Source organism: Sceloporus occidentalis, unplaced genomic scaffold (assembly GCF_023333645.1).
Source record: "Sceloporus occidentalis isolate IW3139 unplaced genomic scaffold, rSceOcc1.0.p SCAF_7, whole genome shotgun sequence".
NCBI classification, from domain to species: Eukaryota; Metazoa; Chordata; class Lepidosauria; order Squamata; family Phrynosomatidae; genus Sceloporus; species Sceloporus occidentalis.
In genome coordinates, this window is record NW_028316987.1 from 51,302,496 (window position 1) to 51,319,326 (window position 16,831).

Here is a 16,831-nt window from a genome sequence, read left to right on the forward strand (position 1 = left end):
TACTTTATGCAAAATATAAATAGCCATGCAAGTACTTTTTCCCCCCCTTTGGGATTATGGCATTAGGAATCTGATAAATGTGGATGGATGAATATGTGGAGATAAAAATGCTTGTGTTACGCTCTCTACATTAGGTTTTGTATGCATTTAAAACACCTGTTTACCTCTGAGCTGGACCAAATAAGTATAAAAAATGACTTTCATATGGAATGTAGTTGTGCAATCTGTAACATAAGATACAGAAAAGATAGGCCAGAAATGTGCAAGAAATATGCCTTTTGAATACTATTACTGCTGGTGCTGGCAGAAACAAAAAACCAAAAAGAGCCAATCCAGAGCCAGTTTGCATCCAGTTATGTGTCTCACACACAGCCTTAAACTTGACAAGTTCTATGGTGAATATACTAAGCTAGTAGCATGATTCTCTTAAACATTTAATCTATATTATTTCAGTTAGTTCTGTTCTTGCAGCTGGAAGTCAAGAACTGTATGCCCCATCCCAGGTGCAGGGAAATTCTTTCACTTATCCAATTTTGGATGGCTTTCCTGATTTCTTTGCCCTAAGAAAGGCCTACTGGATGTCACACACAGGTAGCCATGCCACTAGGCATGATGAGGGGACCTTCTCAGTCAACAGGGACTGCTCACTGATGTCATGGCTCCAATGTCAGTGGGATGGTGCATCTGCTCTGGACATAAGTCTGAACTGTAAAGGAACCATCCAAGGTGCTGAACCATATAACCAAAAGAGGCCCAGCACCTATGATATATTCGTTAAAGCTCAAACTTGCATTGGGAATGGATTCACTTCCCCACTGATGTGGAAGTCACTAGTAGCTGCTGGGTGATGGGAGGGTCACCAGCAGTAACCTCCTAGCTGTTTTTCATGAACTCTATAGGTGTTTCTTTTGGTTAGATGACAGAGCTGTGTATGCCATAAAACCTGTCTCCGTGGGCTACTTAAACTAGACCTCTGCCTTAACTGTGGTAGAGGACACATTCCAACTCTCAGTAGTGGAGTAAGACTCAGCTGAGTAAAGTCAGCTTTTCTATATGGATTGGGGCAGGGCTCCACCTTGTCCCTTGTCTTGGACAGAATGGCTGAAGACAGTCTTGCAGGAGGCAGCTTTAACTTACATTTTCTTGGCCCTGCAATGGGACCTCAATACCACAGCAGAACTAGTGAATGTGATTACTGAAGTTTGTTTTTGACACAAGTTACAATATCTTCTTACACCAGCCCTAGGAAATGTGTACCCAAATCTATGGGCTATTGGCTTCATTATAGTGACTCGGTGACTCAGGAATAATGTGTAAAAAGCTTCCAACATATTCATTTATTTGAAATTGTGCATGCTTCATTGATAATGTAGAATACAGCGAACTTTGGTCAGAATAAACATATGGTGCATGTTATGCTGCTGATAGTTAAAGAGAAGATAACAGTGAATCTGAATGTTTTTAGTTCAAGATGCACTTTATTTTTTTTAATAAAATGAGCAAGTGTTAATTATTGATATTCTTGGGTTATGTTTTTAAAGCTTCAAATATAGTGCAGAGCAGGAAATAACATAACTGAAACAGCATAAACAAAACAATATTCAACATACAGTGTGCCAAGGAGCTGGTAGCACTATGCTGTATGTAAATACTAAATTTAACAAATGAGCTGTAATTTTTAAAGCTAAAGCATTTTGATGTGAATTATAGACTCACTATTATACATTTGTGTTCCATAGATTTCCCTAGTTTCTTTTCATGTGTATTGACACTGTTAACTCCAATCCTGTCATGCAACAAACTAATAATTAGTTAGGATCATGAACCTGAACAAAACTCAGTCTCATGTGGCTTTACCTTGGCAGGCTAGAAATTACAGTTTCCCATTGTGTTCAAATACTCAACATTAGGAGTTACCCTAACCATAAATACTTTTTTAAAAATCATGTTTTTCAGATCCTGGTTTGCTATCCTAGTTTGTTTAACTAATCAAATTTTAAAGTCAACCACAGTTTCTAGACTTTGGACATAGTAAAATTGCAGTTTATTGGTTTGGTCAAACTTTCACTTTACAAGGTAGTGGGAGAACAGATGAATTTGAGGCACATGGAGTTCCACAACAAATGATGGTTACATTAGAAGCAGCAGAACTGGCCCATGTTTCTGCTTGAGGAAGAGGAGCAAATTGTGCCTCCGACCCATCTAAATAAAATAATTTATCTGGCAAATTATAAGACAAATTATGTACTGAGGCAAAGCATCCCACAGTCTCATCTTCCACTAAGTAACTAAACATTTGCTGCTATGTCTTCTGCCTGAGATGGCATTTCACTTTACCCAGTGGTAGCGTTGACCCTGTGATACAGGTAATTTGAATATTGTATTTTCCCCTTCTTCTGAGAAACAAGCTGTAGATGTTGGCACAACCATACTATTGTTTAAACAAACACTCAGGCCTGCTCATAAAGCTACTTCTGTCATCTTCCCCTCTCCCTATCACAGTGCCTGGAAAGCCACTTTGGAGCCAGGCAACAAAGACACAGGTGCTTGCTAGGCCTTGGAAGAGCATTTATCCTCTGCCTGGAACGGAGAGTTCCAGAAATGCCTGTGGGAGACAACATACATCTGTTCTTCCAGGAAGCCTGGGGGAGTACCGGCCACCATTGTCAACACCTCTTTACCAAACCCAGGGTAAGTTTCTGCTCCTTGGGGAAAGGGAGAAGGCATTAGCAGCTGACAGGTGGAGGAAAGCAAAGTGTTGGGGGCAGAGCTATACTCACTTTGATCTCCTTATCAAGCACTAAAATACAATCCTTAGTTCCAGCTAGAGTGGACCCATTGAAATAATGGGAACGTGGAATGTATATGTGCATCTACTCCAGTTGGAACTATCTACTGGAATTTGGCTATGAATTTCGGCTCCCAGAATTTGCCATCCAGCATGACTAGTGGCCATGCTAACTGAAGAATTATAGGAGTTGTAATTCAGAGGCTCTAGATAGTAAATCAAAAGTCCCCTGAAAGGAAACTGATGTTCCCCTACAACAGTTAGCGTATTTTTTCTTAGAACCTTTGATACTTGAGCACTACTTGAATGATGGTTTCTCTGTGGCAGTTATTTATCTCATCTTACAGACATTATATTGTTTTCTCCACCACCACCAAGACGTATTTGACTGCATTTGAACGTAATGAAAGCAATGGATTATCATGATGGGATTGAATGGCAGTGCATTCTGCTATCATTTCCCCCTTTCTCTCTTGTGCAACCATGCAGAAACAAACAGAAATTTTCAAGTCACTTTAGTGTCACATCTGAACTGCAATCTTTGGTTAGTTTCAACTATGGTTTGCTGACAGAAACCACTCGTAGTCTGTAGTTTCCCATTGGTCCTCCAAATGTTTTGGACTTAAGTACCCAGAATCCCTGATATTTAGCTATGCTGGCTTGGGCTTCTGAGTTTGTTGTTGTTAACTTCCCTTGAGCTGACCCTGACTCATGGCGAACCTGTGAATGATACATCTCCAAGATCCCCTATCCTCCACTTCTCTGATTAGGTCCTGCAGTTTCATACCTGCGACCTTCTTGATTAAGTCTATCCATCTGGCATGTGGTCTTCCTCTTTTTCTCCTATCCTGTGCCTTTCCTAGCATTACTGTCTTTTCTAATGATCCATGCCTTCTCATTATGTGGCCAAGGTATGACAGCCTAGTTTGATCATCTTGGCTTCCAAGGATGTTTCAGGCTTGATCAGTTCAAGAACCCATGTGTTTGTCTTTTTGGCTGTCCACAGCATCTTAGGCTTTCTTCTGCTTTCTTTACTGTCCAACTCTCACATCCATAAAAGATGTTGGAAAATACAATGGCTTGGATGATTCTGAGTACTGAAGTCTAAAACATAGTCCAATGGTGACAAACCTATGGCACGTGTACCCTGTCTGGCACACAGAGCTCTCTCTGTGGGTACATGTGCCTGTTCCTCCTCTTCTCCACCCTCCAGTCCCTTCAGCTGTCTCTGGAGAAACAATTAAAGGGAGGGAAGAGGAAGAGGAAGAGCCAGCGTGCACCTCTTTCTTATCTTTCCCCCACCCTCCCATCCCGTTAACTGGCTTCCCTAAGCCAGTTAAAGGCAGGGGAGGACAGGGGAAGGAGTGGAGCAGGCGTGTACCTGTTCCTCCCACACACACCCATCCCATACCTTTAACTGGCTCCCAATTTATGTTTCCGACTTATGGCAACCCTAAGGTGAAACCATCGAGTTTTCTTGGCATGTGTCATCGGGGGGGGGGGGGGGTTGCTATTGCCAGCCTGAGGCTGAGAGATTGTGCCTTGGATGGGTGGGTGGGTGGGTGTGCCTTCAAGTTGTTCCTGGTGACACCAAGGTGAAACTATCATGGGGGAAGCTTCCTCAGAGGGGGATTTCCATTGCCATTCTCTGAGGCTGAGAGAGCATGACTTGTGTGTGTCATGCCTTTAAGTGGCAACCCTAAGGTGAAACTATCAGTGAATTTTCTTGGCAAGTTTTGTCGATGGAGGGTTGCTATTGCAAACCTGAGGCTGAGAGAGTGTGTTTTGGGTTTCCCCCAAAAAGTTCTGCCCCTGGAAGGCAGAAGTCCTGCCCACCCCCAGCACCGAGTGATACCTGATGCAGGAACGCCACTGCGTTTGGGCACTCAGTCTCTAAAAGGTTCGCCATCAATGACATAGTCTAACAAGATCAAGTAAAGTAACAAGCTGCAGTTAATCAAAGACAGATGTAAAAACTTGGAAGTCCCAGTTCATGGTTACATCAGAGATGAAGGAAGGAGAATGTCTGAGTCTGAGGGCCACTGTAGCTAATTTTTATCACCAAAAGCAGTAATTTATCATGACATCCAAACATAGCCACTGCCCTCAAAGTTTTTGCTGTTGTGCCTCTATATTTCGGGGGAGAAATTTGTTGTATTGGGATTCATTTTAATACACCAGTGATGAAAACATTTACTTTTTAGTTAGATTTGCAGATTTATGTGGAATTTAATTCCAACTCTATGTACAGTGATCATAGATTTTTCCATTTCAGTAAGTCTTTGAGGACTGATTGTAAAGGGCCAACCTAAACAATGTGCTGGATTTTTTTATTTGTTATTTTTCTGTGTTGGTTTCTTTTTAATGGTTTATGTTTTTAGCTGGTTATAGATTTTTTTGGTAGTTTATTCACTTTTGAAAATTAACTGAGTAAACATAAGGGCAGTGACAAAACAAACAACAACAACAAAACAGTTTCACCCTGTTTCCAACCTCAGCTGTTTATACAATGTCCAAAGCCAAACTGGGATGAAGCCATACTCCGGGGTGAAAAACTGGAGCAAACTGAAGACTTTTTGCTCTACTCTAAATCAAAAACTGTGCATTATCGCAATAGCATATAAACAACACAAGGTGAGTGTGAGAATTTGCAAGACCCAGGTGGCTTACAGAAGCAATCTAGAGCATGTGTCCTGGGTCTGGCAAGACACAGCTGCCGGCGTCATTGCTCGACATATAGTGTTTTTCTTTTGTTGAGAATACAGGCGCATGAGTGGCCAGATGCATCATTGACCCATTGTATCAGTGAGCTGTCACACATCCCATGAAGCAAAATTATGACAAACATAGCAGGTCATTAATAATGCAATGGATGTAATAAACATATAAACAAACTGGCAAGTTCAACAGGGGACCATGGAATGAAGGGGGGAAAGGGGGCATGTATGAGGGGCCTCCATGAGTGTGCTTTGCCAATGTGTCAATGGGCCCACACATGTACTGTATGGTGTATTGCTTGTGCAACTGTGTGGATATGGAGATGGCAACTGTGCAGGATAAGGGAGGTAACTGGAAATCACAGGCAGTGTGTTTGTGTGATGGTGCCCATACATGGGGAAGAAGTGAGGAAAATAATAACCAGGCAGGACAGCTTGACACTGAGGGGTGTGGACTGCCTGTGTGTGTTTAGCTCACCTTGGGAGCTGACCATATGGACAGCAGGAGTTCCAACCAAATTAGGCAATCCCGGGAACAGCCCAGTTTTTCATCTCTGTCTGCTCAGCCCCTAAGCTGAGCAAATGGAAAACTAAAACTGATAGGCACACTTCAAAGTTCAAACTATGGGGTGGATTCTTAGATATGGAGAACATATCTGGTGCATGATATATACAAAAGAGTCCTCATCATTAACTTATGCAGAAGTTAAAATATATAATTAAATGATAGATGTAGTGATATAATGAGAACTACATATATACAGTTATAGTTATAATTATAGTTATATATTTATATACTATAATGTTGCCTATCAACTTCTGGCAGCCCATGAATTTCATAGGGTTTTCTTAGGCAAGGAATACTCAGGTGGTTTTGCCAGTTCCTTCTTATGAAGAATAGTGTGCAGCACCTGGTATTCATTGTAGTCTTCCATCCAATCACTAACCAGAGCTGACCATGCTTAGCTTTCATGATCAGACATCATCTAGTGCCCTTAGAGTATTTAGGCAACAGACAGTGCAACATATTAAAAGCCATTTCCTCATGAGCAGTTAGTTCCAAATATTTTTTGCAACAAAAAAAGGCTTTGCCTGCTTCTGGAAAGACACCATTGAATTTGCTATCCTAGCTTTCTAGGAAGGAATTCCAGTGTTTGGGAGCTGCCAGTTAGAAGGTATCCTCTTCTCCAAGAATTGTATCCATAACTTCTGGCTGGACAAATTGAAAAGCATTCATTACTATTGGGCAAGTAGAGGTAAAAGTTGTATCCACTGGATCTGTTTTAAATATTGTATCCAAGTCAGAGTAGATCTGAGCAATTTTATCAACAAAGTGCCCACCAAGGTGCTAACAGCAGGCTGTCAAGCAGTATGGATTTTTCTCTTGTAGACTACTGAGTAAAATACTCTTGAACACTTGATACAGATCTTTGGAGATGCAAGAGGGGCAAAGAATAGATTTTTGTTGTTGTTGTTGTTGTTGCATGCATTGTCATCTAACAAGTCTTTAGATAGGCTCTAGCCTGTGTTCAATTTGACTTGCTCTGAATTTTCCAACAAAGTTTCTGTTTCCTTACTGTCAGTTCTTTGGAAAACCAGAAAGTAGGTTTGGCTCCATTACATGACCTGGGATGCTGAGGACTGATTATGTCATTTCCCTGGCCATTTCACCCTTCCACAGATCAACCAGGACTTCAACAGAATCACCTGCTCAGGCATCAGGAACATCCCCAAGTGTCACCAGGAATCCATCCAGATCAACCAGCCTCCTAAGGGAGATCATTTTAACCAATCTCCCACCCTTACAGAGATTCTGAGAATAAGTGTAGCCAGATGTCACATAGGACAGACTTATGATTGTCATAGCAGACATGAGGTCCTGAGCGACTCCTGAAAGGGTAGCTCTAGAGTGGTTGTTGAAGTCCTCCAGCACAACAAATCAAGTCAAACCCCAAGAACACATTCCCTATTTCAGGCAGGGAAATTGTTGAGCAACAAGTCATGTATTATACATACAAGTAGACACACTTGAATCTGGTCAGGGAGATAGCACCATGACAGATCATTGTGATTCCACCTCCCAGCTTCCCAGGTCTTGTCTGCTATTTCACAGAGATTTCCAATGGGCAAAGCTGAGAGAAATTAAGTTATCCAACCATATATTATATGCCTGGTCAGATAACTGTATATCTGCTTGGCCAGCATACTCATCCAGGCCCATGTCCTGGATGGCAATTGTTTTACCACACACTGATGTTATGGAACCTCATTCAGGAACTCACAGTCAAAGCACCCCCATTAGTATGTGTCATTCATTCGCAAAAATTTTACCCTAGCAGGGACTGTTGCCAAGTCTATCCAGGTTATTTGAAATTGGGAACAGTTGTGGTGTGCTGAAGGCTAAGTCAGACCCTTTGAGCTTCCTGTTTTCAAAAGCTGATTCACGTCCAGAATTTCACAGAAAGTTTTAATATTTATGATATTTTTGATGAGATGAACTAAGATAACAACATAACTTCAGTATGACAGACTAAAAAATGGCCCTTGGTTCACAAGCTGGATGATAAAACGCATGAGAGAGTTCCGTTCTTTTTTTAAAAAATTGAAATTGGTTTGCCATATGATATAATGTTATATGTTATGCCATATGTTATCACAGTATGAATTAATGTAATAGCATAATCAGAAAAAGCAAAACAAAATGCGGCCTTCTTTTTGACATTACACGAAGCAGAAGCTAAATAGCCTAAATGCTAAATATAACAAAAGAAAGCTGAAAGTGAATATTATTATGAGTAATTCATTCATTTTTGCCAAATCCTCAAGTGATTTGTCAATCCATAGAAGCTAGAGGTTCCTAGGTCAGTGGGCCAGTGAACCTGCTTCAACTTTTAGTCCAAACTTAAAAAAAACACATATAATTAACTAAAACAAATTCTCCTCCTGACACTAATGGGAAGAAAAATGAATATACCAGTTCCACGGCTGGTGGATTTATTAATTTATTTGTTTATTTATTCCTTCGCTGGTGCATTGGAATGGAATAGAAACATCCCTTGTAGTATGTCTGTTTGGCATAGTAGGGACTCATCTAGAGGCATAAGAGCCAATGTACCAGCCTATTTCCTTTCTACCGGTCCAGCAAGACTTCCACAAAATGCCACCCACCAGAGGTTGACTGGTGACAAGCAATATTTTTTCAGGTCTACTTCCAAATCTATCTTAATGGTCAATTTTTCACAGAATTTATTCTAGCAAATAGTGCTTTGGAAGTCATATTAATTTTTACGACAAAGTCTGTTAGGTTTCTAAGGTAACTGCCTGCAGAACTGAATTTCATGTTCACAGTGTAAAATATTCACATATTCCACATGGAAAAATCTTCAGCTCATTTTAAAACAAGTGTTCTGAATAAGTATTGTCCTGTCAAAGATCTCTCCTTTCCTCATTTCAGTTCCACCCCAAACTTTTGTTATTTAACATAGCCCTTTCTAAAACAAAATTATAAAATTTTGGCTGTCTAGCTAGTATTAACAATTTATTAAAGGTTTTTTTTTGGGAACAACCCTATGAAAATTAGAGCACCACAGAACATAAATCAATTTAGAGAGATATATGTTAACAGATTCTACTCCATATTGTGGCTATTGATTTCCCTTCAAGAAGCTGTGTATTTACATTAGTTGCCTTAGTATAACTAAGAATGAAATCAATTGTTCTTTTGAAACCAGTGCAAAATTAAATTAGTATGTATGCAGTCCTATTCTGTGAAAACAGTGCAATGCAAAAATCTTTAATTATTAAGGAAAACTTAATTAAGGAGGTTGGGTAGACGTTATTTTGCTGAAGCTCATATAATTTTATATTTTTGCTGTTTCATTTAGTTTTTACTGTTTATTACCTTTAGACAACCAATATTCCCCCCCCCTCTTTGTGTGTATGTCTGTGTGAATTTCAGCCCTTGTTCTGATTGTTTTATATCTTATAATTCAGCAAATCTGTTCACCGTAAATGTGTTCGGCAGGTTGGATCGTACTTTAAGTAGAACCATTGAAATCAATTAGCTAAGCTGGACATGGTTAACCAAAGTCTCACTGCTTTTCATAGTTACATTTTCCATCTAACTTTAATCAAATCTGTATCCAAACCAAAGCATTCTATTTCAAACATAACTAATATTTGACTTTCTGACCAAGTACTTACATAATTGACAAATGTCTATTAAAACAGTTCATTTTTTAAGAATGTTCCAAAGACCCTCTTTATTTGTCATTTGTATATTACTGCTGTCAGATAGCAGTTTGCTATTGCTTTCTCCACCCTTCTAAAGCCTTAAAGTTATGTTTACTCTAGTGAAGATGTAAATGTAAACTATAAACTCTGTTCTCAAATATTATGACTTTGGCATTTGTCATCTTCATTACACTTGACATGTACCACATTAGGCCAATTGCTATAGTTAATACTATAATGCATCTATAATATATGATTATATTATATGATTTGCTTTTTTTTTTCTTGTTCAAATACTAGAACCACTACTACCTTGGCAGCAATGTCCCAAGAGAAGCAAAACATAATTCTCAATTTTCTATGGTAATTTAAAAATATATTGGATTGCCTTCCTATAGTGTTGCTAGATTTATAAAGAAGCCACATGGGATGCATGGCTTGAATTTTGTATTAAAACAGAAACAATAACAAGTAATTGTGTGGCGGAGGACAGATATAGAGCAGTCTGGCTTCAGCTCCCAGCAGACTCTTTGGGGACCCTTGGGGCAGTCGGTACCAAGTACAGAGTTAACACTGTGGTATTTTTATTTTGTTTTATTTTATTTACTTCATTTATATGCTGCTTTTCTCCTGAAGTGGGACCAAGGTGGCTCCCAAAAACAGCAAATTAAAAATTATAAATGTTTACAATCAAAATTTTAAAACAATTAAAAATCTCCACATTAAACGCTATAAAAAAACTTTAAAAGCCATACAAAAAATAGAAAGAAATGAAACACACAAATCTTTCTTGCTTAACTATTAAAAGTCTCCTTAAATTAAAATGTATGCCTGCCGGTGAAAGGAAAGCAGGGAGGGGGCCTGCCCAGCATCCCAGGGAAGGGAGTTCCAGAGGGTGGGAGCAGCCATCAAGAAGACTCTCTCTCATATCCTCACCAAGGAAGCCATGATGGTGGTGAGACCGAGAGAAAGCCTTCCCCTGAAGGTCTTAGCTATCTTGCAGGTTTGTATGGGGAAATGTGGTCTTTCAGACAGTCTGGACCAAAGCCATGATACTTGTGCTAGTAATGCCTTATGTGATAGCATATTATACTCATTCAGCTGGGGAAGGGGATGTCCCAAAGAGCAAGAAAAACAGTAAAACAAAGTAATACAAAATTCCATGGCTTGAATCCAGTTGGTTAGTGCTAACTGAAGCAGAGTCATTCAGTCAATTGTTGACTGGTGAATCTAACCCATCAGTAAATCCTGGTGATTCAATGACTCTGCTTCATCTGATATTAACAATAGAATTCAGTTCAGTGCATTTCTTTTGTTAACTCGGCACCATCATCATCATTGTTTCCCTAAGACTGGGATTCAAAGTGGATTGTACAGTCACCCCTCTGTTTTCGCGGGGGATCCGTTCCAAAAAAATGGAAATCCACTGATATTTAAGCCCTATTGGCTTGAATAGCGGCACACCCCCCACAGGCACCAATGGGATTGCGCCCTATCTCAAGCCCTTCCATTTTCTCATTGTGAGTAAGCAAGGGACGCGGATTCAAAGTCTGCACAAACGGAGGGACAACTGTACAATAAAAAGAATTAAAGTCATGTAATTTCAAGTTCTCCTGGGGGCAATGGGGAAGCTTTCTCTGTGGGCTTCATATGCAACTTCAGACCATGAAAGCCCTTATTGTGATTCCCTCCCCCTTTTGCTGCTACAGTTGTTAATACTGCTGGCTTGGAAATGTTATTGTATATTGATGTTGTTGTTTTTATTGATATCAATATTGTAGTGTTTTTATTGCTATTTGTCTGTTCTGGGGATGTACCCCCACTGTTGTACGCCGCCTTGATCTGTGGAAAGGCTGGATAAAAATAAAGCTTTTATTTATTTTTATTTATCAGAATTCTAAATCTCATGGTATCTTCCATACTTAAAAAAATCCCCACTATAGGAATTGTGCTATGTCCACTAAAGGGATACTGAATTTTATTTTCATAACAGAAAGTACCAAAATGTGCTTGTGGGCATTTTTCAGTTTTCAGGTACTAAATTTTTCTTACAGGTTAATGTAGAGAAGAAGCAATTTTGTTCCCTTCCAAGTGACCTGTAAAGCTCTGAGTGCTACTGATGGAAATGAAAGCAGCCATGTAAAGTAATATACTTTACCTGTGGGAGGCAAAGGATGGGTTGTTTGATTCTTTTATGGAGAACAACTACATGGGTTAAATATTTCGATTAAAGCTAGTGCCTTGTGTTTCTACATTAGGCTATACATTGGGTTACCTTTGTATCAAGCCTTCAAACTACAACTGTTTGAGAATATGGCAGCCAGACTGATTTTATGAACATCCAGGAGTGATCACATTACACCAATCTTAAAATCACTCCACTGGCTTGTCAATTAGTTCCCAGGCAAAGTACAAAGTCTTGGTTATTACCTTTAAAGCCCTACATGGTTTGAGTCCTGGTTACCTACAGGATTGCCTTCTCCCATACAAACTGCCATGTACACTCAGGCCCTCTGGAAAATGTGTTCTCCAACCTGCCAGGACTTGATTGGCAAAGCTTTTAAGGAGGACCTTTTTGTCTGCTGCTCCAGAGAGTGGAATAACCTGCTAGAAGAGATACAATAGCTGAAAATGCTGACTGTTTTTAAAACAGCCTTGAAGACATATATCTTCCAGCGTGTCTACCCAGTCAAATTTAAATCATGACATTTTAATTACACTTGTCCCTCACAATTCGTGGGGGATCCGTTCTGGACCCCCTCTCCTCCATGAATCGGAAAAACTGCAAATATTCAAAGCCCAATGTTAAAATGGGGGGCACACCTGAGATGCACACACCATTTGTCCTGCCCTGATTGTCATCTATGAAGGAGCGAGACCGCGGACTCCAAGTCTGCGAATGGGGAGGGATGAGTGTTTATATGCACTTCAATTAGTGCATTTTAATGGTTTTAAAGTATTATATTTTAACTATGTGTTTATATGCTTTTAATTGTGTTTTGTATCTTAACTGCTGTACCCTGCTTCAAGCCTTGAGGAGAGGCAGAAAAAAATATTATTATCACCATTATTTTAGATAGAATAGACCTGTTGAGATACTCAAGCAATAAACCCCATATATACACTCAGCCGTCTGTATCCATGGATTCTTTATTCATGGATTCAACCATCTATGGCATATATATATATATATATATATATATATATATATATATATATTCCAAAAAGCAAACCTTGGTTTTACCATTTTATATATAGGACACCATTTTACTATGCCATTATATTTAATGGAACTTGAGATCCATGAATTTTGATATCCACAGCAGGGCCTGGAACCCAAATCCCAGTGGATACCAAGGGCCCACTGTATGCATTACTTATAGAAAATAGAGCTGATTATGCCCATGTCTTTTAAAAATCAAAACAGACTGAAAGTATGAGACAGAAAAAAGTTCTGAGCATAAAATAAATAAAAAAATTGTTGAGAGGCCTTTGAAACATTTCTATGAGCAGTGATCAATGCTAAAATAAAACCTTATCACAAACATAATTGATCATTAGGTTAAGCTGGTGTAAATAGAAGATGGCCAACAGTGAATATTAACATTTTTCCCTGTGGACTTTCCAAAGCAAGGGAGAAGCTCAGTAATAAATAAGGGACTTGTTTTGCATGCAGAAGGACCTGCATCCAGTCTCTAGTATCTATAGGTTGGGCTGGAAAAACTTCTGAACAACCTGCTGGAAACCACTGCTAGTCAGTGTTGACAGGTCTAAGCCACACAGACCAATCAATAGTCTGATTCAATGTTTCACAAGCTTTAATTAAGCGTGTTTAATTGAATGGTCATTTATTCAATTTTAAGAAATGAATATAAAATTGAATATACTTGTATTAAATTCATGCTTCATTTTAAACTAGATTATTTTTAAAAGATAGTGCTGAATCGTTTGTAAAAATCTATATTAACAACTGATTTAATTTTTAAGAAATTAAATATATATCTAAAAATATAAAAGCATCAGTTTGGCTTTAAATGTATTCATACTTTGAGTGATACTGAAATCTATGGGAATCAAGTTAGTTAGTAGCTTTACTTTATCATTAAGTCTGGATCATACCCATTAGTTCTGTGCTATCCTCTGTTTCTAATGTATTATTGCATCCAGGCATGGGGGGGGGGATCCAAACCTTGGTATGAATGGAAGGTCACTGCACCTCTGCCATTGGTGATTAACAGTACAGTCGGCCATTCTTTTATACATGTGATTTTTTATACACGGATTCAAGCATCCACGGTTTGAAAATGTTCCCAAAAAGTGTAAATTTCAAATATCAAACCTTGATTTTCCATTTTTTATAAGGGTCACCATTTTGCTATATCATTATATTTAATGGGACTTGAGCATCCACGAATTTTGTTATACACGGGGGATCTTGGAACCAAACCCCAGCGTATAACAAGGGTCCATTGTATTAAAAAGGGGGCTATGAAAATAAAGGATTGGTATCCTCAGTGACTTCGTGCTGGAGCAAATGGGCAGGAAAAAGCAGCACGATCCTGCTTTTTCCAAAAGTGTGTCGAAACACCACTGTCCGCATGGCCTGTTCCCAAGGCGGGCCAAATACCCATGGTCAGATCACATGGCACAGTGGCAAGCTGTGCTGCTGGGTAATCTTTTCTGTTGCCTCCCCACTATTCCTGTACACCATCGCACAAACACACCGCCTGTGGCCTCTAAGTACCTCCCACATCTACCCAGATGTCATCCCATTCCATAGCCACCCCTTTGATAGGCCACACATTTTCACATGTGATGTACAGGGCCTCAGTGAATTGGTGTGCAAGTGATACACTGGCAAAGCACAATCATGGAGGCCTCTCATACATGCCCCCTTCACCACCTTTGCCCCATGCCCCCCTGTCAGACGGTCTGGTTTGCGTATGTTGTAATTACTTCCATTAGAATTGTCACACTTTCATTTTTTCTGCACTGGCGCCGGGCTGTTTATATGCATGCTCAAAGATGCTCATTTTCCACTCTAAGCTGGAGTATCCTGACTTCTTTTTGCTCTGGTTTTTAGCCCTGGAGCGTGGCATATCAGTTTCCACCTGCTTTCGGGGCATGCATCATATAAACACTACATCTTCAAAGCAGCTGAAACCCGCTTTATTTTGCACATCTGTTTCACACCTTAGGCCAGTATAACACTCCTTCATAAGGCACTTTTGGAAGGGAACACAGTGGTGGTGAAGGGATGGAAGAGAAAGACATCTCTGTTGTAAGAGAAAGCTGCCCTAATAGCTCCTGAGAAGCTCGCATGTGGCTATTTTCTGTCAACGACTTCCCATGCTATCACTTCCATTACTGTGGGATTACTATGACCATTTTACCTCTGTCACTGCACTACTATCTACAGTGCTATCAACTACGCTGGCCTAGTTACACTGGCAAACGTAACCAGGGTTCATTAGCTCCAGTTTCCAACAGTTAGCATAACATTCCAGGAAGGCTATTGGAAATTTTCAGTGATGTATTAGGCTTGTCTGGGTTTTGTACTTTTTTACAGCAGCAGCAACAATTGTGACCACAGATTTAAAATAATGCTGTAAGAGCCCTGCTGGTTCTCATCTGACAGCTCATTTATCTATTTTATTCATTTATATCCCACCTTTTCCCCAATGATGGGAAAATAAAGGATTGAAGTTCTTTCTCCTTGACTAGCTAAATCGTCCTTACAAATTATGCCAGTTGTTGAAAACAAGGAAGAGGTGTGAGAAATGCATTTATAGTTGTAGCGTCTTATTTACACATGCTTACTTATTTTCACTTGTCGAGTCTAACTAAACAGAAAGGCAAAAGGTTACACTGATATTTTGCTCATTAATATTCCACCACTTGTTTGTGTGTCAAGATCCCTTGTTAAAAATGTCAGTGACTTTTCACTGAGTTAGTTTCAAAATTACTGAAAATTGTTTAACTGTAGTGAAGCAGAAAATATAGTGCAGAAGTAAGTACTGTTCCGGTTGTTTGGTCATGGTATTATCCAGAATTGCTGGCAATGCAATCCTGTACTTGTGTACTCAGAAGGAAGTCCCAGCAAGTTTAGTGGGGTTTGTTTCCAGGTAATTGTGCACTGGATTGCAGAAAAAGAGAGAATGAGAGAGAGAAAGATATATACATTTTGGTTATAAAGTGTACACAACTAGAGTGTTTGAGAAATATGCTCCTTTTTCTAAGGACTCATCTAATTATTGATAGCCATTGTGTAACGATTTTTGAAACGTTCATGGCATTTATGTGTGAATGAAGCAGATGCAAAAACAGCCACTGGTTCATTACTGAATCATCAGAAGAAAGCAATTTAATGAAACCTAACTGGCAAACCAATTAAGCTTAACTTTAACATTTTAAGCAGTATTCTCTTTGCTGATTAAGATGGCGTCTTCTGAAATTTCCCACCTGTTGGATTCAATAAAAGTTGTCTACTAAAGTCATTGAAGTTTGAAAAAGCTGCTTTCTTGCAAACATGTTAAATTAGCAAGCAGCGGGGAGTTCAGCCTATGGTTGTGTAAGGCATGAAAGGTTTATGCAGATAAATCTGTCAATTGAAATCAATAAAGTGGATGACAGATTTAGACGCTAAATTTTTGTAAAAACTAGACTTACTGCTTAAGTCATCAGTGTAGCACTATTGGATTTTCTAAGAGCTAATGCTAAAAAACAGGATTATTGATTTTTGGATTTTGAGCCTATCGTCTCTAAGATTCTCTAAGCGTTCTTTGTGATGCTTCACACTTAAGTTGACAGTGGCATAGCTGTATCCTTGTCGTTGTAATAATTTCTAATCGTACTAAAAGGAGATAGAAACAGTTTTATAAAATAATTATCCCCCCCCCCCCAAAAAAAAACCAATGCAACCATGGGTTTGACTGGGCGTTGCCTCTTTGTCTGGTGGCCAATACTACCTGCCATCTTCTCTTGGAATTAACATACAGTCACAGATTAAGACCTTTGACTGTCATGAATCTGCTTCCCGATATGTTTGGCTGGCAGGAAAGCTCTCAGTCCATCCCTAACTTAAATAGGGTAT

General features: G+C 39.4%; 1 protein-coding gene across 4 annotated transcripts in view; it reads left to right on the plus strand.

Moving 5' to 3' along the window:
• The window catches only part of THRB (thyroid hormone receptor beta), a 215,223-nt gene that overhangs the window by 156,119 nt on the left and 42,273 nt on the right, over window positions 1-16,831 (plus strand). Inside the window, exon 5 of one of the 4 annotated variants that reach the window (XM_089532930.1) lies at window positions 2,503-2,691. The exons of the other annotated variants lie outside the window; for them this stretch is intronic. Within the exon in view, the coding sequence (XP_089389056.1) occupies window positions 2,503-2,691 (189 nt within the window). The remainder of the gene's footprint in view (window positions 1-2,502; window positions 2,692-16,831) is intronic. 4 annotated transcript variants of the gene reach the window in all.